Raw genomic sequence first — 22,733 nt, 5'->3', positions numbered from 1 at the left:
GAGGTCTTCTTTCGCCAGGAGATCTTGGGGATCCTGGTCTTGCATCCGGGAGATCTTGGGGATCCCGGTCTTCTGTCCGGGAGATCTTGGGGATCCCGGTCTTCTACCTCCAGGAGGTCTCTATGTCTCAAGGAGGTCTTCTTTCGCCAGGAGATCTTGGGGATCCTAGTCTTGCATCCGGGAGATCTTGGGGATCCCGGTCTTCTACCTCCAGGAGGTCTCTATGTCTCAAGGAGGTCTTCTTTCGCCAGGAGATCTTGGGGATCTTGGTCTTGCATCCGGAAGATCTTGGGGATCCCGGTCTTCTGTCCGGGAGATCTTGGGGATCCCGGTCTTCTACCTCCAGGAGGTCTCTATGTCTCAAGGAGGTCTTCTTTCGCCAGGAGATCTTGGGGATCCTGGTCTTGTGTCCGGGAGATCTTGGGGATCCCGGTCTTCTAGTTTTGTTCTTTCTTTTTCAAAGAGAAGTAACATTCTTAATGGAGATAACATCAATGCGTAAAGAATGGCGTTATTTTATTTATTTGTGCCTTTCAGAGTACAATATTTTTCTTTATATATTTCAAGGGAAGTACCTTTTTAAGTGCTGGATGTTCCAGGCGTGGGGCTCGGGGTTTCCTTGCATATCTTCAATTCGGTATACCCCGGGCTTAACCACTTTTGTCACCTTGAATGGACCTTCCCAGGTCGGTGCTAGCTTGCCTGCGGCTGCTCTTTTTCCTGTAGCTTCCAAGTTTCTTAAAGTCAGGTCTCCCACCTTTAAACTTCTTTCTCTGACCTTTTGATTATAATATCTTGCCGCTCGTTGTTGATAAGCAGCAGTTCGGACTTGTGCTTCTTCCCTAACTTCTTCAAGAGCATCCAGGTTGCTTCTTAACTTGTCCCCATTAGTGTCCTCGCTGAGAAATTGAACTCGATGAGTGGGGATCTGTAATTCAACTGGAACTACGGCCTCTGTACCGTAAGCGAGTGCGAACGGTGTTTCCTTAGTGGGTGCTCTGGGAGTAGTTCGGAGTGCCCATAGGATACTATTGAGTTCTTCTGCCCAGTTTTCCTTTGCACCATCCAGCCGCTTTTTTAATCCTTGGAGGATTGCTCTGTTAGTGACTTCCGTTTGACCATTGGTCTGAGGATGGGCCACGGAGGAGAACTTATGCCATATGCCCACGTTCGTCGTGAAGGTTTTGAAAGTGTTGCAGTCAAATTGTCTGCCGTTGTCTGAGATAAGCACTCTGGGTATGCCAAATCTGCAGATGATATGCCCCCATACGAAATCTATCATCTTTCTGGCTGTGATTGTTGCTATTGCTTCTGCCTCTGGCCATTTCGAGAAGTATTCCACAGCTACCACTACAAATTTTCTTTGCCCCGTAGTCTTGGGGAAAGGGCCCAGGATGTCAATTCCCCATTGCGAGAAAGGCCATGGACTGGATATGCTTGCTTGAGGAGTGGCAGGGGTCCTGATGGCATTAGCAAATCTCTGACATACGTCGCACCTTCGGACAAACTCTTCTGCTTCTTTCTTAACAGTGGGCCAGTAGTATCCTTGCCTGAATATTTTGTTAGCTAATGTCTCTGCTCCCTCGTGAGCCCCACATAGGCCTCTATGTATTTCCTCCATTACCTTTGTAGCTTCTTCCAGACTTACACATCGGAGCCATGGGCTGGACTTCCCCTTTCTGTACAAAGTTTCCCTTATTACTTGGTAGTTGGCAGCTCGAGCTGCTATCTTTCTGGCTTCGTCTTTGTTTTCAGGGAGTTCGCCCTTCTCCAAATATTTCAGATAGGGGCTCATCCAAGTTGGGTTCTGGTCCACCTGCAGTACCGTGTTTGTCTTCTTGAAAGCAGGTGTGCGGATATGCTGTATGTATACTTCGTCAGGGAGCTACTCTAATTCTTTTTTGGTCAATCGACTAAGCAGGTCTGCCTCCTCATTTTCATCCCGAGGTATTCTTTGAAATCTGACAATAACTCCCCGTTCTGCGAGCTCGGCTTTTATGGCTTTTACTTTATCAAGATAGTTCTGCATGATGGGGTCTCTGGCTTGATATACCCCCGTTACCTGGTTGATCACCAGCTGAGAGTCACTATTTACTTCGAGGTCGGTTACCCCTACTTCCGAGGCTACCAACATCCCATTCACCAAGGCCTCGTACTCGGCCATATTGTTAGAAGCCTTGAATTCTAACCGTAAAGCATAACACACTTTGAAGCCCTCCGGCCCCTTAAGCATTATCCCTGCGCCGCTGCCCTCAGATCCTGATGCTCCGTCTACATATAGCTTCCAGCTAAATTCTTGGGAAAGCTCTCGCTCTCCTTCCTTTCTAGGCATCTCCGAGGATGATTCTTCCTTCTCCTCGTTGAATGAACATTCTGCTATGAAGTCAGCCAGCGCTTGAGATTTTATTGCTGTCCGAGGTCGGTATTCCAGACAGTAGGGGCTGATTTCCACGGACCATGCTAACATCCGTCCTGAAGTTTCCGGCCTACGTAGGATCTTCTTTAAGGGTTGGTTCGTCATCACAACTCCTTGGTGGCCTTCCAGATAAACTTTGAATTTCCGGACTGCTAACAACAAGGCATAAGCCAATTTTTCAATGTTCGAGTACCTGACCTCAGTGTCTCTAAGTACCTTGCTGATGTAGAAAACAGGTTTCTGCTCTCCTCCTTCTACCCTTACTAGTACCGCGCTGATTGCCTGTTCTGAGGCTGCCAAATATATCAGAAGCTCTTCCCCTTTTATGGGACTGCTGAGCACGTGAGGCGAGCTAAGATATTTCTTAAGTTCCGCGAAAGCTTTTTGGCAGTCTTCCGTCCATTCGAAGTTTGGTACCTTTCTCAACTTTTTGAAGAATGGTAAACACTTTTCTGCTGACTTCGACATAAATCGGTTAAGCGCCACCACTCTCCCGGTTAATCTCTGGACGTCCCTTACGCAGGTCGGCTCTGGCATATTCAATATGGCTTCTACTTTCTCCGGATTGGGCTCAATGCCTCTTCCACTCACCATGTATCCCAAGAACTTTCCTCCCCTGATGAAAAAAGCACATTTTGCTGGGTTTAACTTCATTCTGTATTGATCTAACACCCCAAATATCTCCCTCAGATCTGCTATGTGTTGTTGAAAAGTTGAACTTTTAACCACCATGTCATCCACATACACTTCTACATTCCTGCCAATCTGGTTCTTAAAGATTTTATTCATTAATCGTTGGTAAGTTGCCCCGGCGTTTCTTAATCCGAAAGGCATAGCTTTGTAGCAGTAAGTCCCGTCTTCAGTTATAAATGAGGTTTTCTCCTCATCCGACTTCTCTATTGGGATTTGGTGATAACCAGACATAGCATCCAAAGAAGACATATAATCAAATCCGGCCGTTGAATCAACCATTTTATTAATATCGGGGAGGGGGTAACAATCTTTGGGGCAGACTTTATTTAGGTCGGTAAAATCTATGCACATCCTGTATTTGCCATTGGCTTTTTTGACTAACACAGGATTTGCCAACCATTGTGGGTACATTACTTTCCTAATAAAGCCTGCTTCTTCTAACTTCTGCACTTCCTCCCGGGTGGCTTGCTGTTTTTCTCTTCCTACTACTCTCTTCTTTTGCTTCACTGGTCTGGCCTCAGGGAGGACATTCAATCGGTGTGTCATCACTTTGGGGTCAATTCCTGGCATGTCTGAGGGCTTCCATGCGAAGGTCGACGCGTGACCTCGGATCAGAGTCATGACTTCACCTTTTTTGTTCTTTGGTGAGGTTGGCATTAAGACTGAAAACCTTGCTTGCATCTGCTTCTGATAAGGGGAAGGTCTCCAATTCTCCGACTGGCTCTGTCCGGGCTTCTTTTGTTTCATCTCTGACCTCCAGAACTTCCGAGTCGAGTGCTTCTCCAGTTGAGCTCGGTTCTGTTACTGTGGCCAAGTATACCGCCCTTGCTTCTTCCTGGCTGCCCCGAACCATTCCCACTCCTTCTTCCGTTGGAAACTTGAGTGCTAAATACCTGATGCTGGTGACAGCTTCAAAGCTAAACAACGCCGGCCTCCCTAAAATTGCATTGTAACTCAGTGGGAGTTTAACCACCAAAAACACCTCATGATGGGTGCGAGCTCTGGGTGCTTCTCCCAAGGTAAGGGCCAGCTTCACCTTCCCTTCTACAAATACCGGTGCTCCTCCGATCCCTTTGATGGGTGACTGGTCCCGAACCAGCTGTTCCTCCGGGATTCCCATCTGCTGGAAAACCCGATATGGCAATAAATTGACCTTACTCCCATCATCCACCAGAACCTTCTTCACCCGAAAATTATGAACGACTGCTTCAATGACAAGCGCGTCATCATGGGGCATCTGAATGCCCTGTGCATCTTCTGAAGAGAAAACGATGGCCATGGGTGAGTGTTCCACGATCTGCATGACCTCGCCATTGCTGATCTCTCCTTCCCGGTTTCTCTTCTTTCCTCGACGGCTCATCCGTCCTCCAGTTCCTCCAACAATCATATTAATAGTCCCACTAGACCCATCATTCACTGGTCCAGCTCCGGTTCTCCTGGGCATCTGGGCTGCCGGACTGGGCGGAGGCCTCTGCCCCTCCGGTTTCTTCACAAAATTTTTGAGATGCCCCCTTTTTATCAATCTTTCAATCTCCGCGATTAACTGAAAATAGTTATTTGTATCGTGGCCATGTGTCCGGTGGTACTGACAATACTTGTCAGGATTCCTCTGATCTGCTTCCGACCTCACGGGTTTAGGCCACTGGAGGAACTCCTTATCCTGGACTGCCATGAGCACTTCGGCTCTGGAAGCGTTGAGGGGAGTAGGCTTCTCAGGAACCCAAGGGGGGAGCACTCGTGGTTCATGAGCCCTGGGAGGAGGGGGGGCCTTTGATCCCTTCTTTCCCAGGCCTGCTTATATGGCTCAGGCCTCTTCCCACGCTTCTTCTCGTGTTTCTCCAGCCTTCCTTCCTCCGGGGCTTTCTCTTTTCCTGCCACCCCTTTGGCAAATCTACTCGTTACTAAGGCGTCATCCTGCCTTATGTACTTTTCCGCCCTCTTCATCAACTCGGCCAGTGAGGTCGGAGGTTTCCTGCTCAAAGAACCAAAGAACTCGGCAGAGGTTGTTCCCTTTTGCATGGCCTCTACCGCCCTTCCTTCGTCGAGCTCGGGAATCTGCAGGGCCTCCGTATTGAAACGGGCGACATACTCTCTGAGAGATTCACCAGCTTTTTGCCTAACTGTTTCCAGATAGCTTGTCTTTCTATCTGCTGGCACCCCGGCTACGAACCGGCTGATGAAGCGGAGGGCAAGGTCTCCAAAACTTTTAATGCTTCCGGCCTCCAGGCTGTTGAACCATGCCCTCGCTGGTCCCGAGAGCGTTGTTGGGAACACCTTGCACATCAGAGCATCTGACAGAGTTTGCAACTCCATGAAGGTCTTATAGTTCATGACATGTTCTCTCGGGTTTCCAGCCCCATTATAGGCCGCCATCGGCGGCATCATAAACTTTTTGGGAACGGTCTCCTGCTGCATTAACTTTGAGAAGGGAGAAGAAGTAGGCAAGGAGGTTTGACTCTGATCTTTCTTACCTAGCTCAGTTAGGAGCTGCTCCTTCAACCTTTTCAGCTTTTGGTTCATTTTCTCGTCTTCTGGGCTGGTTCTTTTGCCCAAACTACATTCTTCCTCTTCTGTTTCAGTTCCCGTTTTCCTGGTTGTTTCAGCAGAATAGTCGTCCACTTCTTCATTTTCTATCAATTCTCTTGCCCTTCTCCCATGAATTCGGGCCTCCGGTTCTTCCTCTTCTCCGGTATCGTGGTTGTTAGTTCGGAGGCGGGCAGAGGTAGGTTGAGGTTCATCGGTTCTGGGTTCCTCCACTACTGGGAGTGCGTTTGCTGGGGTGCTAAGTCCCCTTTGTTGCATTATCTGGCCCAACCAGTGAGCAGTGGTTTGTAGCTGGAGAGCCATGGTTTGAATGTCTTGGTTAGACAGGGTCATGGTGGGAGTATTCCCTGCCAGGTTTGGCGAGGGATTAAGAGAAATAGGTGTTTGGTTATTCACCATTGCAGGACTAGAAAAGGAGAACTGCTGCCCATCTTGGGCAGAGCTCTGGTCATTTGGAATATTAAGGTTACTGTCTTGGTGGTTTGCCATCGTGGATCTCAGTGGGTTTTGAAAGTGAAAACTCCGGTGATGAAAAGATCTCCTTCGTTTTCCCACAGACGGCGCCAATTGATGATCTGAGATCCAATAGAAAAGGGTTTTACCAGGGTTTTGTATTACAGAATAAGGCTTAAAACTTTCTGAGGAGGGGACTCCTCTTTTATACATTGTCTTGCTTGCTGGTGACGTGTAAAGGTCTCTCCAGGATTGGGCCACGCGTCTCTGCCATACAGATTCGGGTGTACTAGGGTATCAGCTGCCTGCTACATGCGTAACGGCCTCTGATTCTCCTCATGCGTACGTTCGAGCGGATCTGCCAGGCTGTCTGGTGAGTACTGTTCTGGACCCCGGGCTGGGCCGAGAGTTGGGCTGGACGCTGGGCCTGAGAGGGGTCTGCTGGTCAGGGATCAGGCTGGACTGAGTAAGGAAGCTTGATCGAGCCCGGCCCGGAAGCTGGAATGAGCCAGGCTTGTTGGGGGTATCAAGTACGTGGGCCTCTGTATCATGGGCCTTTGGCTGTGGTCAAGCCCCTGTTCTGGGGTGAATAAATCCAGCGGTCATCAACAATAATAAATAAATTAGCGTTAAATTACAAAAAAAAATCTGTAATATTAATTTTATTATAATTATATTATATATATATATTTTACTAATTAAATTATGATCTTTTAAAATTATTTTAATTATATTTTTTAATTATTCGTATAATTAAAAATTAATGAAATTATTACATCAATAAAAAATTAAAAATTATTACGTCAATATTATATCAGCATAAATCAATAAATTCTAAAATAAAATTAATAATAATTTAAAAATTTTAAGATAAAATTGAAACAAAATTAAAAATATAATTTCTTTTTACCAATTATCTATTCTATTAATAATTTTTTTAAGAGAGAAATAAAAACTCTAATCTATAATTTTAGATAAATTATATATTTTTTTAGCTATTTAATTAAGTCAAATAATTAAATATTTAATCTATATACTTTTAAAAAAAATTCTAAAAAAATTATTTTATTATTTTTGATATTTTTAAGCTAAACATGTTAAAAATTATTTTTTAATATTTCATATTTAATATATCTAATAACATTATTTTCTTAATAATAATTTTAAAAATAATACTTAAATAATATCATAGTCTAAATCAATTAAATATTAAATGAGTTAACTGTCACTTAAAAAGTATGTCAAAGGCATAGGGACTTCTCTAAAGGGACAGGTCACAGGTGTACTTCGTACGGAATAGAGTGTAGAGTATATATGCTCCTTTCTTCTTGTAGGAATGAGATTCTATTTTATTTTCTCTAACTTCTTTAACTCCCCTTTTCAACTCTAACTTTAATCCACCCGAAAAGATACACTCAACTCCATTAATACCCTTATTTACTAAGCCAAGCTCACTTCCTATCACTGCAAATCCTAACACCGGCCCACGTGTCACTATCTCAGATCTCACATTCATCAGATACTAGACTGGTCCTGAGCTATCACCAGTTGGTGCAAATAGCGCACAATTGAAACAAATGAAGCGGCTGACTATGCGAGATATTCATTTCATGTTCTTTGGTGGGCTTACAGCGCCTCTCTACTGCAAAGAGAAATCATGTTCACCACAGTTTCTCAACTTCTTCTCAGACAACTAAATGAGCAGCAGGAAAAATAATCGCTTACCATTATCTCAAGCTCCTCTTGACATTCTGTGATTCATTCATTATGTGCTTATAATACCAATAGCTTTACAAAGACATTTAGAATTATAAGTTCCAAGGTAATGAAATTCTCTATATCACATTTCATGATGATCAACTATATATCACTTTTTCATAACTCATACAAATACTCTACTACATCTTTCTTGCATTTTTCTAGTAGGCATTGTAACTTTATTTCACATAAAAAATTATTATCAGTTCCATCAATTACTCGCACACTCTGATAAATTAAAGATAGTGATTAGTAGGAAAACTTATCAAATAGCTATAAGATGAACAAACCATTCGAAAATTCTTATACAATATTTTGCATCTTCAATGAATTAATTCTGACCCCTCAATTCTCAGCCATTTCAATATAATCAAAGCATGAAATGTTCTTTCACCATCTTGGTCATATTTCAAAACTTTTTGAACTATTGTTGAAACAGCCAGTACATCTAGTAATGGATAAAAATAAAGCAAGTTTAGATATTAACTTTTGAGAGTCCTGAAATGTAAACATTGAGCAGGCATGATGCAAATCATCCTCTTAAGGTAAAATGGTACAAACTACCTCCTCATTTTCTTCATGAAATTGCAGAGTCCCTCTCCTAGATGTTAAACTCATGGGATCCAGCTTGCGGACAAACTGATATCATGCTAGTAGAAAAAGGATATTGTGCTTCCCCTTCGTGACTGTCATTGGCATGATTCACATGCCACCAATATTGGGCTGCTTGTCAGGTAACAAAAATTTTCTCTTAGTTGCTTCTCATTCAACGATGAAGGAGGAGAAACTTGATTTCCAGTGTCACTAAACTAGTGAAATATATTTTGCTGTGCAAAGGGTAAATTGACAACCTATTTTATATTTCATCTAAAGAATGTGTCACGACAAACCATAGAAATTAAACTGAAAGAACCAAGCATATAAGAAGTACTCTAATGATTAAACCAATCAGCTAGTATGTATTACTAAAGAACTCTAGCCAATCCCATCAACAAGTCAATTTCGAACATTTGAAGCTCCAAAGTCGAAAGGAATAAAGAAAAGTACACTGAAGATCAGATATCTTGATTAAGTGTGGACATGTCTTAGGATGAAATCTGATTAAATGCTCAGTGAAAGTTGTACATATACATATTCATTAACCCAGAAAACCAAGCAATGTTCATTCTTTTACTGAGAAGAGATATTCTTGGTCAATGGCATCAATTATCAAAAGTTCGCCATGTTGAATGGTCTTAAAGGAGTCGTCGCTAAGAATAGTGAGACGAGGTGTGAATGGATGTGGTACATGTTCTTATCAATCAAGGGGTGGTGGTATGTACTAGCTCACAAAATGTTTCTCTTCCCTTGCAACTCCAGAGCCCTTAACCTGGTAAACTAGAGTGTCTAACCACCAAGTGGACAAATAAAAGTTGATGTGCCCATGCACCATCACTTAAGTTACCATTTTGCTGTTATATTGAACTCTCATTTTATCAGCCCCACAACACCTGAGATAATTCCTATTTCCAGTACATTTCAATCAAAAGATTGAAAAACAAGAAAATAATAGCATGTTGTCACAGTTCAAGTTAGAATCATATTCCACATCTGAATTCACATATGTTATTGTATATAGAATAGGCAATCATGGGGAAAAAAAAGAGTTCAATTTGGAGAATACAAATAGGAAAGAAGCTTACCTCATAAGCAGGGATCAGAAATGGCTGTGCAACTGGCTCACAGCCTCTATAGATATCCTACGGTTTTGTATTTTTTCTCCAGCACCACAGTGGCTGGAACATAATTAGAGGGTTAGTGTCTGAATTTCTCAAATTGAGTCAGGTAACAACCATGCTAGTTCAAGTAGCTGATGAGTATCAAACAGTGTTATGATTCTGATTTAAGAATCATGTCCAAAACCAAGTCAGCAACACAGTCGTCTATTGACAATTTGAAAGAGTACTTATCACTTAATAGATACCATTTCAAGAGAGAAAGAAATAAATCCATGGATGAGAACATTTAAGAGTGCATATATACGCATACACACACACACACACACACACATATAACAGCAAAAGAAGTAGAATAGCTGATCAATAAGGACAGCACATTTTGGAACAAGCTCTTGCCAGTTTACTCCAGTCCTAATTTCAAGCCATAGACTTATAGCGGTGACACAAAGAAACCAAAAACCTCCATCAAAATGAAGCAAGTATAAATGAGGGAACCTAAAGGAAACTACAGAATCCAGCGCTTAGGACCATACCAAAAACTTAAAGTATTAGCATAAGCACATATCCAATTACTTACAGCGTGGCAGCAAAAGCATTATGGTTTGAATGGATTTGAGCAGAATGCCGGCCTTCTTGGCCAACAGTAACCACAATCTACATAACTAATTCAACACTGCATTAGCAGGAAAATGTACACCCCCAATAAAAATGGTAACATATGCAACTCAAAAATCTCTTTTTGTTTTCTTTTTTTTAATAGTCAATTAAGCATGGATTAATGATTTCTCAAAATTTTGTTTCACATTCAACCAAATCAAAACTAGTTGATAACAAAATCGATATTTGAATTACTTGTGTACTACCAATTAGCACGATGGTTTCAGAATTGCATTTCGTTCTCATTTCCACTTGCAAGCAACCAAATAGCCTCCACACCATTTTTGTTTTTGGTTGCTGGCAACAAACCAGCATGAAGTATGCATCCAAACCAGGGAGATATTACAACTATCCGGCTGTACTGAGTTGGCTATATCACTACCGGGGCAAAATAAGCAACAAAAATAGAGGCACAGCTTGATCCTTCATAGCTTAAAACTGATCACAAAATAAGCTGAACCTAACACAAGCAATTCGTCCCACACTCCCGCTCATAGCAGAAGGCAAAGAAAAGAAACATTTTAAAACCCAAACGCACAAAGAGAAGCTGCATGGAACTTGCCTTGGGCAGAGCCGCAGATAAGCACCCTTAAGGCCTGAAATTTTGACCCGAAATCACTCAAAGCTAGCACATAGTCAGTGCTAACAACAGCGGGACTCTCCCATGTCAATAAATCCGGGTATATGTCTCGAAAACCCAACTCAGTAAGCCCAGTCCCCACCGAACCATTATTCTCTTCACCAAGATCTCCAAAGCCCAAAACACTGATCAACTCGCTCAATGAACGAGACCCATTAATCTCCTCAATTGGCCTTCGATTCTGCACGAAAGACAGGAAAGACGGTGTCATTCCTAGTTACAGCCTTGGCATAGAACGGAGTGCTCTGTTTCGCAGAAGATTTAAGTAGGAGACAGCAGAGAGCATGCATGCTTGCAAAAGAGCTGGTAAGTAGAGTAAACTTCACGATCGCACTCTGCAATAGCGGAAAGCGGTGGTGTCTTTACAGTAATCGCAGAGTCATTCTGTGGGTATGTTGGTGAGGTTTCATGGTCTGCTGGCCAGGCCATGTGGAGGGTTTATGAGAAATTAAGAAACACTCATTTCAGGTTGTTTACATTAGTTCCAATCTCTCTCGAAAAAAATATTACTTCCAATCTCCAGAATGAACTATAAAAAAAAAAAAAATTATATTTTTGTATTCACACATTTTGTCTAATTTAAAAAATATACAAAGTAATTATAAATTAAATTTGATATCCCCGATATAGGTGAAAAAATTTGAATAAATTTTCAAAAATTTAAGAAAATAAACATTTTTCATTAGAACATCGGAACATCCTTTTAAGCTCAATCTTTAAAGAAATGAGTGCAATAACTATTAATTAAATAATTATAATCTCTAACGTTTAGTATTTAAACTAATGCGTAAATTATGAAGTAAATATATAATTTAATAACTATTAAGCTTATTTTAATAAAAAGTGAAATTTTTTATAAATATACTTTTATGTCTATTTGTTTAACAAAAAAATATTTTCTGTATTTTATCTTTAACTGAAAAGTTAGTTAAAGAAAAATATTTTTATAATTAAAAAAATTTAAGTGATTTAAAAAAAATTACTTTCATTGTCTTATTAACAACATTAAACTTTTTATATATAAATTTATTAATATTTTTTATTTCTTATTATTATATCCAAATAATAAAAAATAAATTATTTTCTTAAAAAATATTTTCCTTTAAAAATATTTTCTGTAGTACAAATCAACAAACCTTTAACATACACATAGTTTCCTCATACCCTCTTAATAAGGATGTGTGTTTTCAATTTCTGTTTTAGGCCAGTGATGCATTCCCTACATATACTTCAATTTTTGGAGGTAGTTGTAATTATTAAGAAAGATTTCCACATGGAACATTAACAAGAGTTGCATACTGATACAAATTGTAGATTTCAAGCCAGAGAACTTGTGAACAAATCCTTCTAAACACCTATCACCATTTCTCACTTTCAAGCATACATGCAGCCACAGTGTCCTTCATTTAACAAAGGATTTAAAATCAAAATTAATTAATCAATAAAATGTGCTAAATGCCAAAGTTCATCACAGCCATGCTATCTCTCTGTTTGTGCGTCTCAAATAAACATATACCTCAGTTCTCAGTAAAATACAACTCCCAGGTAAAGGTAATGAGCTGATAGTATGATATAGCTGTTAAGTGTGATTACAGAATAACAACAAAAGCAATAAGAAATTGAAATTGCAATCCACGCATACGAATGCCATATAAAATATGAAACTGCAATATATCACTAATTGAACAAAAAAAAAAAAAAAAAAAATTGCAATGGGCAATGTTGTCTGCGTTTGTAGCCAAAAAGCATGCTTCTGATGTCAAAGGATAACACATGAGCATGAATTCTGCTTTTTCATCTCCTCTGGGTTTTTGTCTGCAGTGCAACAAACAGAAAAATCAATGGAAAGTAAAGTTGGATAAATTATTATAATAGAATTTTGAAAACTGACGTTTGAATAAAGCTATTCGCATCTAATATTTCTTATGATTTTCTGATAGAGGTTTACATGGCTCCAACTATTTCTCCCGCCTTTACTTTGAAGGCAAAGAGATCTAGATCAAAGTTCTAAGCAGTAGTCAATAGTGGAATAATGAGGACTTGATGCAGTTAGGTTTAGCTTAAAAAGTGATTTCGTGCTCAATGTTGAACTGGTTCAAGTTTTTAAAACTACTATGTACCACTTAATGTATCTCAAGAAAACCTTGACAAAATTGGACAAGTTATAAAAAACCTAGACATAAGAAGGGAAGTGAAATGGGATGTACCCATCTTCTTCTTAGCTGCAGGAGGCTGTACTAATACATGCATGGTGATGACCCCAATAGGAAGGTCGCCATATGTTATTCTGGAATCAGCAAGTGTCTTATTATTCTCCAATATTTTACCAGCATGTATTAGTTTCAAATCATTAACTGACTTTGGTAATACTGTTTTATCTGCAAATCCAAAGACATCATTAGAGCCAAGACAGGGAATTGACTATAAACTGAATACATGAAAGACAAAATTTAACTTCCAACATAAAGCAGGCAGTTTTCTCTTAGTAGAAGCATATTGCAAGATCAATCAACAACCAATTGGAAGCATAATATTTTTAAAATTTGCTACAGATGCAATCAAATCATTCACCACTCTCTCTCACAAAAGAACTACTAACAGATTGACCTAATATCAATAGCAACATAGAAAGCAAGACTGGAAAAGTAAGAATGCCCAAAACTGACATTGTCACATTACACGTTAATTACGATTAAAATCATAAAAACAATAATACAGTTCATACTCAAACCTTCTGCAGTTCAAAAGCAATTCAAAAGTTTAACAATCAAAATGTTTAGTTGGAACAATAAAAAAGAACATAGAAATAGGTAGATAAATAACCTTGGGGCCACTCTGTAACTAGCCTTTGCTTAAGAGTTCCAACAGTCATAGATGATGCATAAGTACTATGCCCTATATCTGTTCCATCATAAATGCGGAATTTAAGCTCAATTTGCTCAGCTCCATCAGCCATAACAACCTTTCTTCTCTTCTGCTCAGCTTATGGTTCCCACACAGTACCCAATCAACAAAACAAAAATTTGATCTTACTCTACTCACCTGCAAATTTTCACATATAACTCAGTTCCCAAGTATCAATGCTTCAATTTACAGGCAATATGACAAGTAATCTCGGTCAAGTTTAGCTTTCATAAGATATACCAACTAAAAAGAATGCAAAAGTGTATCTTTAAGTTTATTTTCTGTCAGCCAAAATCAACAGCAGAACTTCGCACAAGTGGAAATTCTGTTGATCTTTTTCACTAACCTCTGCAAATTGGACAAGAAGTTTTCTGGGTGTGAAAACATGCAAATACAGTACATCAGAATCAACTGCTAGAGAACCAGTCCAATCAAGTAACCACTTCATATGATCCTATGGATTCTCTCTATAAAAGCTCTACTCTTGCTGCTTGTTTCTGCAATCAGATGTAGACAGTTGATTCTTAAGAAATTCGAATAAACATAGCAGTAGGTTCAAAAAGCCATCCACTAACTACCTCTAATATACAGAGTCCGTAAAATTAACATGCACAACAATATTTGACAAAATTTTAAAAATCAAACCAATAAAGGAACCAGAGAAGTTAAAACCCTAGATTTTGAATGCTTAAAAATGAAGGGGGCTTCTCCTTCTCCTCTCTCGCTCTCTCTATTTATTTTTAAAAAAATAAAATAAATGTAAGTTGCTCGGGGATCAAATACAAAAATCTCGTCTGATTTAAACTTAAAACCGATCCAATGGCTTAATTTGGGGTAACAGACTTCCTTCAGGGAGCGAAATTACAACAACACCGATCGAATTAAAAATACCTTTCTTCTCCATCGTGCAGTTTCTGAGACACAAAACGAATACAAAATAAACCAACAAAAACTACGAATTCAAACCAAATTGTTAAAAAGGAAAAAAGAAAAAGTAAAGATGGATAAAATACAACTGAGAGAGAGATAGAACGATTCGATTAGTACCTGATCAAGATCAAGAATCCATTAAAGAAAGGAAGATCTCCGGACTAGTGAGAGTAAAGAGAAACTGAAACAAATCGCTTTAGGGTTACCGGTTACAGTGTCGGTGCTTCCATCGAGAGAGAGAAATGTTCGTTGATTGTTGGTATGTCTTCGAGATCCTTTTCTTTTTTCTCTCCTTCCCCATCCAAAATCTGAGTCTTCCGATAACAAGCTATGTTTACAGGCTATGATTCAATGCTATCAAAACCAGTGTGACTTTACTTTAGTTTCCCAATCATATATTTACACGTAATAACATTCCTGCTATTTGACAAACATGCCCTCTCGAATCCTACCGAATAGTCAGGTTGCAACGTGGCGATGTATGACTGAGTGTATTATATACTGAGATCTGTGGTTGATTTAGACGCTGGATAAAGGCAGTCTATAATCTAACGGTCCGAAGTCCAGATAGAAAGTACACGCATTGAATCCGTTACTGTTAGTTATGTGAACACTAGACAAAGTGAAAAAGCTGGGGGAAAAATAAATTAAAAGAAAACAGTATGATCTAAATGGATTATCCTTAGAATTTTTTATATAAATAAATTTTTATAAAATTATATGTAATTTTTTAAAAAAATTTGTAAGTTAAAAAATTAACTTTTTTCTCATTTTGAATAAAAAAATTGATGAAAAATTATTAAATTTTTATAAATGGCTTGCTGAGTTATATTATTAAGGTTTTGGAAATGAAAAATGCACCTATTATTAAGTTAAGCCTACCCTCTGCTTTTGGCTCAGGGGATTGATCAGAATACATTACCAGTAAAAGGAAGAAGCACAAGAACTGATTTGGATGATTAATTATAAATGGGGCAGGGGATAGTGGATATGGAATCTGTAACTATCACTTCATTTTTTATTACTTCGTTTCAACAATACAAACGATTCTGTTGTTTTTTTCGGCCATTGGAATGCGAAGATAACATTATATATTTCAAGAACCAAGAAGCTGTAAAACAATTTTCTATCACACTTTTCCAAGGAAATACTTGCAAGTCTAATCAACTGAAGAGACAAGAAAACTGAAAAAAAGAACTACAAGAAAAAGAAAAAAAAAAGATTTAGAAACAAGAATACAATCCCAGTTGTATTTCATTTTCATTCTTTCGAGTCTTTTTACCATTTCCACAGTTTTCTCATCACTCTTCCTCGTAAACTTTGTTTACTATGAGACATGAGACAACTGCAAAAAGAAAGAAAAAAAATAATACTTTTTATATATTGTTTATTTTTTTATAAGTAAATTTATTTATATTTATTTATAAATTTAATCTATGTATACCGTAGAAATTAAAAAAATTTAAAAGATTAAAATTTTTAAAATATTTAAATTAAATTAAAACATCTTTTATAAAAATAATATAAGTATAAAATAATATTATATCGTTTGATCAAGTTGTTATATCGGCCATCAGACTACATACTATTTATGAAGTGGTTTGATCAGTTGGTCGTTGGCTTAGTTATTAGTTTGATTATTTACTTATGAGATAGATTCATCAACTTCATTTACTTATCAAATTGTCCCACCAACTATTCCTCGTTAAGTCATCCACTAAATTGATAGATCATCGAGATATTTAAGTTTATACATTGATTCAAGTCGTTTTGTTTAATTGTCTGGATTATTTTTTTTATTTTTTTATATTTTTATGATTATTTTGTCATCTTGTCTAATCACTTAATCATTATTAAGTCCTTCAAATGATCGTTCGATTTAATAAATAGTCAAAATAAATAGTCAATTTAGATAATTGTTTTATCAATCAAATGTTGAACTTGACGGTTGCCTGACCGGATGATCATATCATTGTACAACAACATTAGAGTTTCATGATTATTTTCCAAGCCAGCGCCCCACTTCAATGATTTTTTGCCTTTGCTTTTCTTTGCTTTGCCCCGTTGTACGAAGAATCTTCTTTGCCACATTTGTTTTCTGTGCTTGTATATCGTCATCAACAAAAGAATGAAATATGTTTGATGTTTATGACCCTTCAATTTTCAAATTAATTATACATGGGTGGGGGATGGGACCTCTTTCCTTCTCGGTGCTGGTAATTTTCAAGCGAGCAATTTTTCAAATTATGCATAAAAGAAAAAATAATTTTAAAATCATGTAGAATTTAAAAATATTTTCAAATCCTGTGTCAACGGAGTGTGTTCGGTAGTCATACTGACGAACACGCTTGTTCGACACGAGTTTGTTCAGCACTATGAATATCGAACAAGCTGATCCGTGCCATGGGAGCAGTGTAATCTGCTACCGTGGCCGCCAACTTGGCGTGTTAGTGTCGAACACGCATAAACTTCAAGGTTTCGTCAGGAATCTCTAACGAAACCTTGACTAAGAAAAGAGTTCGGCACTATTAGTGTCAAACTCTTTTTTTACATACATGCATGCACGCGTACCTGCATGCACCTGGTATGCGTGCGTGTGATTATACAGGAATTTGTTCGGCAGTGATGGTGCCAAACAAATTCATGTGGCGAGTATAAATGTTTAATAAAAATAAAATATATAAAACAAAAATATATTTAAAAAATTTATAAAAATTAATAAAATATTATAATAAATTAAAATTTATTTATTGATTTTAATTAAAATATATTAATATTAAATTTATTTTTTATATTTAAAATTATATATTTTTTAACAATAAATTGATTAATACCTCATTTCTATTTCTATTATAAAATCAACTTTTAATAATATTTAATAATATTATTATAATAATATTTAAATTTAAATTATCTAATAAATTTATATATTTTAAAATTAAAATATTTTCTAAATTTAAATAGTTTACGAAAAATTCATTTATTACTAAAATATTATTTATATATATTTTTATTTATAAAAAGTTAAAATTTATTTTACTCTTAAAAATAAAATTTAATATTTTTAAATAAATATAAATTAAGAGATAATAAAATTTAATAGTTATTTAAAAATATAACATCTTAATTTTTGAAAATATTTAATACGTTCTATTTTTTTATTTTAAAATTATTTTAATAAAGTATGAACACTTTTCTATTGTGGCAAACACTTTTCTTTAGTCAACCTTCATTAGGGATTCCTGATGAAGCATCGTTTTTTGTGGGTGTTCGGCACCTTGGGTGCAGAATAAGCCATGCAGGTAGAAGTATTCGCCACTTAAAGTGACGAGCATTTCATTCTTTCAAGCTGGCAGTCACAGGAGCATATTACACTCATAACGCCGAACAAGCTCAATAAGGTAGAGTTCAACACCCACGGTGGTGTCGAACTCTACTTTGTTCGACATCATAGGTGTCGAACAAGCTTGTTCGCAGTATGACTGCCGAACACGCTCCGATGACACAAAAAATCCAAAAATATTTTCGAATCCAGCATAATTTTAAAATTATTTTTTCATTTTTACATGATTTGAAAAATTTGTTTGACATCATGGGTGTCGAACAAGCTTGTTCGGCAGTATGACTGCCGAACACGCTCCGGTGACACAAAAAATCCAAAAATATTTTCAAATCCAGCATAATTTTAAAATTATTTTTTCATTTTTACATGATTTGAAAAATTGGTCGTTTTCAAGCTATCCAATAATCACTCATCTATTGTAGGCACGAGGGTCAACTTCATGCTTATTATAGACTGATAATATCAATTTCATGGCAGGAAGATTGTCACATTCCACGACAATTTTGTTGTAACCCCAGTGCTTAGCCAACCTAACGCCATGCAGAATGGCTTTTAACTCCGCAATGAAGCCTTCGATCCACTTTCCTGAGGAATCTCGAAACAGACCACCACCACAAGCATTTTGATTTCTACGAGATAGAGATGCATCCAGATTAAGCTCGATAAAGCCTTCTGGAGGGTATTCCAGTTGATTAGTGTCAGACTTCTGGAGATTGAGTACCTGTACCTGGCACTCTGTGCAACATAGAGCTGTAATCTCGAGCCTCCTCTAATAACAAATTCAAGAAGATGTCCAGGTTCACGTCGACCTTCTTGAACACAAAAGATTTCGATTCCAAAGCTGCCAGCAAAGCAGACCAAACAGAAAATTCACCGTCACACCATGAGAGCAGATGGACGTATCCTGCAGATTGCTAACAATCCAATCATGAACCGAGCCCCATTTCTCCCTCGATAAAATCCTTTTCCACACATATGAAGCTACAGAGCAGTCTCTTAAAACATGAAAAAGAGTCTCCAAACCACAGTTGCAAAGGTGTCTCCTGCAGCGTTCCATGTTTGTGGGAATTATTTCGGTGAAAGACATAACCGTTGAGGCCCTCTCCATCTACAAACATTTCTCCAGTGCTCTTGGGGAAGCCATTCGGACCTGAAAGGCAAAAGTAAGCAGATTTAACTGATGGGAAGTTTTGGAATATAAATCTATTAGCACCAAAATTAATGTATAGCAACTGTTCGATCGGGATTAAAGTTTAGTGGGTGTCGCCGTTAACAGAACACAAGTGGTTGTTGAAAATGGAAAGGTATCCAATGATGTGTAAGTTTGCCATCTCTAATTTAACAACAATGGATGCTCCAAGATGGTATGGTGGCAAAGTAGCTAGCTCCAGTATTTTTTTTTTTATTTGTTTTTTCTCCCTAATAATACTAAGGAGTTAATTGCTTCAAGATTCTGAGAGACCAGCATACTGAGAGAAGAAAAGGAGCAAAAGGCAAAGAATGTAATACCATTCTTTATCTAAGATATAAAAGGAGAAGAATCCCAATTCAATATCTATGAAATGTTTAGATTAGACACCCATTCCTCCATTCTTTTATTTTTAAAAATTATTATAAGGTCGCTTGTTAGCCATTGATTCACAAAGAAACAAAAATAAGAAGAAGAATGATCAATAGCAGAACAAACAAGGAAAATTAAGAATATTGCTTTTGAAACTTTTCAGCATAGGGTGGAACGCATTAGTAAATTCAAAAGTTGAAGACCTCAAAGTTCATTCCCTTCCCTCACAAATTGCTCTCTTTCCTTTTTGTTTGGTAGGCCCTCCCGTTTAGAATTTGTATCTAAATGTTGCAAATTTATCATCTAGAAAAGCTACCATTAAAATTGCCTGACATCATAATCAAAATATTCGATTTATTTAGGCCGTGAATTCTGAATACAGGATGCCATGTTAATACTTTAAATAAGAGAGATTTACAATTTAGTCCCTGGGTATTGTCATTATTAACAAGTCAGTCCCTATACTTTCAGAAACCTATTAAAACATCATTAACTTTTTTTTTCGTCAACGAAATAGTCTTTCTCTCATCTTTTCCTTTAAAAATAAATAAAGGATGAGAGAGTAAATTTTTAAAATTAAATTTTGCCATCACATATAATCCCTTATTTAGTCCTTAGATATTACTATTATTAACAAGTCACTCCCTATATTTTCAAAAATCTATTAAAACGTTCTTATTTTTTCTCATATCTATTAAAAAGTCCTTATCATTTCTTTCTGTCAATGAAATAGTCTCTCCTCTTTCTCCTCCTCCTCCTCTTTAAAAAAGAAGAAGAAGATGATGATGAAGAAGGAGAAGAAGAAGAAAAAGAAGAAAAAAGAAAAAGAAGATGATGATGAAGAAGAAGAAAAAGAAGAATAAAAAGAAAAATCGAAAAAGAATCAAAAGATGAAGAAGAAGAAAAAGAAGAATCAAAGAAAAAGAAGAAGAGGAGGAAGAATCAATGAAGGAGGAGGAGGAGGAGGAGGAGGAGGAGGAGGAGGAGGAGGAGGAGGGGTAATTTAGTCTTTTACTATATTTTTAACGGCAAAAATAGACGAAAGGACTATTTTGTTGACAGAGAGAAAAGATAAAGACGTTTTAATAGGTTTCTGAAAATGTAAGAACTGACTTATTAATAATAATAATATTCAAAAATTAAACTGTAAATTTCCCTTAAAATAATTAGCTGATTTTTTTTCTGGTATTAATTCTTCCTTTGTGCCTTCTTATATATATGGTAGGTTTAAAAATGAACAGTGAAATATTGTAGAGTATATAAATAACTTCATCTACAAAAGGAACACGATAGATACCAACTAATTAATTGATGAAACCAAAACTGCATTATTGTGACTGCAAAAGCTTGTAATTAAAAAAAAATAATTAAATAAATATAAACACTCTATTTTCTATAAAAATAAGTTAATATAATTAGAATTATAATTAATTTTATATTATTTTTATTAATTTCTATTATAATACAATAATTGCTCAAAAGTAGGCTATATGGTATATTCAGTTCTATCGAGATAAAAAAAATCCAACGCTTGAATCAATTTACAGGGTAAGACTCTATATTAAAAGTTACCGTTAAAAAATATTATATATTAAATTTTTATTACGTTTATAATTATGAATCTCTAATAAATTAGTAGATATCAACTTGATTTTTAAATTTATTTTTTATGATACAACAGGCCGATATCAATACGCATTCCTACACAAAATTTCATATTTTAAGGAATTAGAGGAAAGAAGTACATAAAGCTAATAACTTCATTAACAAAAGGGAACTCATTACGTAGTAACAAATGAAAAGCTATGGATACGTAACACAGACAATTACACATACTTAATACTATATAGAGAATACAAGACTACTAAATCAATAGCCAATTTTTATTTTTATTGGTAGCAAATTAAGAAGTGATCAATTAAGATAAAGCCCGGTATGGCTTGAGCATTTGAATGAGTGTGCCACTAAGATGGAGGGACATGATTTCATTGGTAGATCCCATATGCTTTCCACCAATGAAAACAGCCGGTACAGGGGCACTACACCCCAACCTCATGAGAGCTCTCTCCATCTCCCTGCCTTCAGTGTCTTGGTCAATCTCATAAACCAGAGGCTCCACCCCAATTCCTTGAAATAATATTTTCACAGCATAACACATGCAGCATGAGCTCTTGCTGAATATCACCACCCCCTTCTCTGACGCCAGTCCCATCACCTTTTCCATTGAAAAAATGTCTCCTTAATGTCTGGCTAATGCAGAGGCTGTGAGACACTGAGAGAGAAGCTTTCCTTTTCTTTACCTTCCTTGGATAAAAGGTATTGAAAGGAAAGCGGAAGCTCAAGGTTTTTCGAAATTATGCCCTAATGTTAGACTATTTATAGGCATAACTTTTAGGATGGAGTGTTGGAGTACTTTGTTTGAACAAGAACATTCAAAAGTGGAGGAACTTTATTTCTTAGATGCCCAAGTTGATGAAAGTTACTTTGAAAGATGGTGACTACTGTGCTACCATGGGCAAAGACCAAGTTGCATAAACCAAACAAATCTTTTTTTTGCCCTTATATGGTTTTAAACTGGTTTGAATAGGATACAATTGTTAAGTCAGCACTGAACTCTTGAATATTGTATATTTTGTTAGTGTCTCATAATGTATTTATTGTCACCCACGAGCTACGTATATATATATATATTTTTAACTCAAAATGACTATAAAACTAATTAATCTCGATTCAAATTAACCCAAATAAATTTTGAACCTAATTTTAAATTGGTATAAAATAGTTAAACAATATTATTTAATTATTTTAAACTAGCTAAATCCTTTATAATTTCCTCGTAACGCCACATACTATTATTTTCTTTCCTCCGAGATGAAAGGATCAAACTTCAAATTAGAAATCCTTCCAGGGTGGTACATCTACATCCTATTGACCATCTGGTCTGACTCGTGCAGATTTTATGAAAAAAGCAGAAACAAAAGCTGAGGAAAAAATATTCTCATATGGCTAGTCAATTTTTTACCTGATTCTCGCAATCACCTGCTTTGAATCCTTGTGCTAAAAGATTGGGAATGAGATGGCTTTCGGTGGCTGCAACGATTCTCTGTGTTGCGCCC

At 37.0% G+C, this 22,733-nt stretch overlaps 2 protein-coding genes across 4 annotated transcripts; both read right to left on the bottom strand.

Annotated features, from left to right (window-relative positions):
• Window positions 1–12,425: 12,425 nt before the first annotated feature.
• On the bottom strand, window positions 12,426–15,101 carry LOC110614514 (membrane-anchored ubiquitin-fold protein 3). Of its 3 annotated transcripts, XM_021756064.2 has the most exons (6): window positions 14,831–15,022; window positions 14,675–14,697; window positions 14,130–14,280; window positions 13,703–13,921; window positions 13,087–13,257; window positions 12,426–12,694 (listed from the first exon to the last, which is right to left on the bottom strand). In XM_021756064.2, the coding sequence occupies exons 4-6, from the start codon at window positions 13,833–13,835 to the stop codon at window positions 12,639–12,641; spliced, it is 360 nt and encodes a 119-aa protein (XP_021611756.1). In that variant the 5' UTR covers window positions 13,836–13,921; window positions 14,130–14,280; window positions 14,675–14,697; window positions 14,831–15,022; the 3' UTR covers window positions 12,426–12,638. The 3 variants fall into 3 exon arrangements, with proteins under 3 accessions (XP_021611756.1, XP_021611757.1, XP_021611758.1); XM_021756065.2 differs by lacking the exon at window positions 14,675–14,697 and having other exon boundaries at window positions 14,831–15,101; XM_021756066.2 differs by lacking the exons at window positions 14,130–14,280; window positions 14,675–14,697 and having other exon boundaries at window positions 14,831–15,023.
• Window positions 15,102–21,359: 6,258 nt separating this feature from the next.
• Window positions 21,360–21,978, bottom strand: LOC122723641 (monothiol glutaredoxin-S9-like). Its single transcript, XM_043956454.1, has one exon. It carries the CDS (start codon window positions 21,839–21,841, stop codon window positions 21,536–21,538), a length of 306 nt encoding a protein of 101 aa, XP_043812389.1. The 5' UTR covers window positions 21,842–21,978; the 3' UTR covers window positions 21,360–21,535.
• Window positions 21,979–22,733: the final 755 nt, after the last annotated feature.

This window comes from Manihot esculenta, chromosome 5 (genome assembly GCF_001659605.2).
Source record: "Manihot esculenta cultivar AM560-2 chromosome 5, M.esculenta_v8, whole genome shotgun sequence".
Lineage (NCBI taxonomy): Eukaryota > Viridiplantae > Streptophyta > Magnoliopsida > Malpighiales > Euphorbiaceae > Manihot > Manihot esculenta.
Note: the sequence above shows the minus strand (reverse complement) of the source record. Positions and strands in the feature narration are given on the sequence as shown.

Coding starts and splice junctions, on each gene's coding strand:
- LOC122723641 (XM_043956454.1), bottom strand. CDS start 21,841: ATGGAAAAGGTGATGGGACTGGCGTCAGAGAAGGGGGTGGTGATATTC.
- LOC110614514 (XM_021756065.2), bottom strand. CDS start 13,835: ATGGCTGATGGAGCTGAGCAAATTGAGCTTAAATTCCGCATTTATGAT. Junction 13,258..13,702: donor AGTTACAGAGTGGCCCCAAG/GTTATTTATCTA, acceptor TTGGATTTGCAG/ATAAAACAGTATTACCAAAG. Junction 12,695..13,086: donor TGCAGCTAAGAAGAAGATGG/GTACATCCCATT, acceptor GTTGCACTGCAG/ACAAAAACCCAGAGGAGATG.